Here is a 2,134-nt window from a genome sequence, read left to right as displayed (position 1 = left end):
TAATTTATTTCTTCTAAATGTACAGAACATTGGCATTCTTCCTGAAGAAGTGGCAACATTGAGTAGAGGACAATACTTTTTGGCATCTCTCCAATTCAGCATTTCCTAGTATCTTTATGACTAACAGCTTTGACTACTTGCTTATGAAACTGCTTCTCTGATCACAGAGCAAACCCACTGTCTGTCCACTGGTCTCTAGCACTGTTATTCAATTCTACTCAGTCTCAGCTGATTCCAGGAAATATAATGGATAAGTGCACAGAATCACCAACTACCTTGCAGGTAGAATCTTCCGATTCTGCAGTCACAAATGCAGAGAATCCGATTCTGCAGTCACAAATGCAACATCCAATCAGGGAGAACTCTGCTCTGAGGGGCCAAGTCATGCCTGCCCTGGCCATCCCAGTGATGCCTGTACCCTTCTCACTTGAGCATCTCACCCACTTTCATGGTGACCCTGCCAGTCTTTCTGGGTTCCTTGCTCAGGTGACTACTTATATGACAGCTCTTCAGATCTCCAATCCTGAACATGATGCCCATGTCAAGCTCTTTTTTGACTACCTGTCTCAGCAGCTGGAAAGTTGTGGGGTTGTATCAGGGCCTGACCAGAGCACTTTGCTTAAGCAATGTGAAAACTTTGTTCTTGAGTTCCAGCAGTCATTTGGTGAACCCACAAAACAAAAAATGAGCCCTATGATGAATAAGACAGTCGACAAAGGGGACAACTCTCAACAGGACGCCAGTACTTTCAAGCTTTTTGCTCAAAATCTGAGCTGTAATGAAACCAATCAGGGTGAGCAGTTCCAAAAGGGACTAGCTGACCCCATACAGGATGAAGAGAGTGTCACAGATAACATGGACAACCTCCCAGACCTAATCACTCAATGCATTCAGTTGGACAAGAAACATAGTAACAGACCAGAACTCCTACAGCCACACACTCAGCTCCCAATGTTGGCTTCCCCGATCCACCACCGTGCCCTCTCCAGCCCCTCAGGACCACCACACAAGGAAGAGCCTATACTGCTGCGGGGAGGTCAGATGCCTCTCACCCCAGCCAAACGAGCCCGCCAGCAAGAAAATCAACTGTGCCTCTACTGCAGCCAGGCTGGTCACTTTACAAGAGATTGCCTTGCTAAACGTTCTCGAGCCCCAGCAAGAACAAATGATATAGCTCACCAGTAGAGGAACCCAGGAAAGTTATTTGTAAACTTATTTCCCTCTCATGCCCAGCCTTATTGATTTATATCCCGCACCAACTTTTAAAATACAGATGGGGAACTGCAATACCACTTTACAGGCAGTCATGAACTGATGTTCTTCGGGGAATTTAAACAACAAGATCTTGTTCATTGGCAACACCAAATATGACTCAACAATGATGAAAACAACTTACAGGCACTTTCTGCAATTGGGACCAATTTCCCTAAGAGCACTGAATCTTTGCAGGAAAAACTTTGCCCAGTCTGAGCCAATGAAAATAACTCTGGCAGTGCGTTGAGAGCCACATCCCCATCAATGGGTGATATCTGGGTTGATTGTTGACCCAAGTTGTGTATCTTGTGTGCCTAGGATTGAACTCAAGCCTTTTGCCTTCTTCCTCATTGGTCTGTATCCTAGTTCCCTGTTGGTTTATGACCTTTGGCTGAAGTCCTACTTGCATTCTCATAGTCTGCTAATATTCTACAGCAGCTGTGCCACTCTTCTATACAGCTATGTATTTTGTTACAATGTTAAAAAATCCTGCTTGTCCAACAAACAGAACCTCTTTGCTATTGACAAGCCAGATTGCATGGCCATTTGAACACTCTGCTTGAAACTGTTGAGCCCTTTCTCTGAGTGCTAGCCTTTCAGGCATGTATATGGTTTTTGGCAAGCCCTATCAAGCCCAGCTTATTCCTCTCTTCCCCAACAACCTACTTGAGGTTCCAGCATGTCTTATGGACAAGTCAAGCTGTTCTAGGATAATAATACATTTAGTGAGAGTTGGGGAAAATGTCCTATCATAATTACTGTATCTGCAACATGTCCTTGCTGCCTTGGACAGAGATCCTCGCTAAATAAATCTCCACTAATGACTGAGGGCCAGGCCCTGCAGTAGTTCCTGACTCCAGGGACCTCAACGTGATTACAA

The 2,134-nt window shown here is 44.9% G+C and overlaps 1 protein-coding gene across 1 annotated transcript; it reads left to right on the top strand.

The window, feature by feature from the left end:
- The first annotated feature begins 246 nt into the window (after positions 1 to 246).
- Positions 247 to 1,812, top strand: RTL4 (retrotransposon Gag like 4). Its single transcript, XM_008062215.1, has one exon. It carries the CDS (start codon positions 247 to 249, stop codon positions 1,183 to 1,185), a length of 939 nt encoding a protein of 312 aa, XP_008060406.1. The 3' UTR covers positions 1,186 to 1,812.
- Positions 1,813 to 2,134: the final 322 nt, after the last annotated feature.

This window comes from Carlito syrichta, unplaced genomic scaffold (assembly GCF_000164805.1).
Source record: "Carlito syrichta isolate Samal-C Ts95f unplaced genomic scaffold, Tarsius_syrichta-2.0.1 Scaffold95872, whole genome shotgun sequence".
In the NCBI taxonomy this organism is placed as follows: Eukaryota; Metazoa; Chordata; class Mammalia; order Primates; family Tarsiidae; genus Carlito; species Carlito syrichta.
The sequence above is the reverse complement of the archived record's forward strand: the minus strand, read 5'-3'. Positions and strand labels throughout refer to the sequence as shown.

What these genes read in the sequence shown, in the direction of transcription:
- RTL4 (XM_008062215.1), top strand. Translation starts at nt 247, where the DNA reads ATGGATAAGTGCACAGAATCACCAACTACCTTGCAGGTAGAATCTTCC.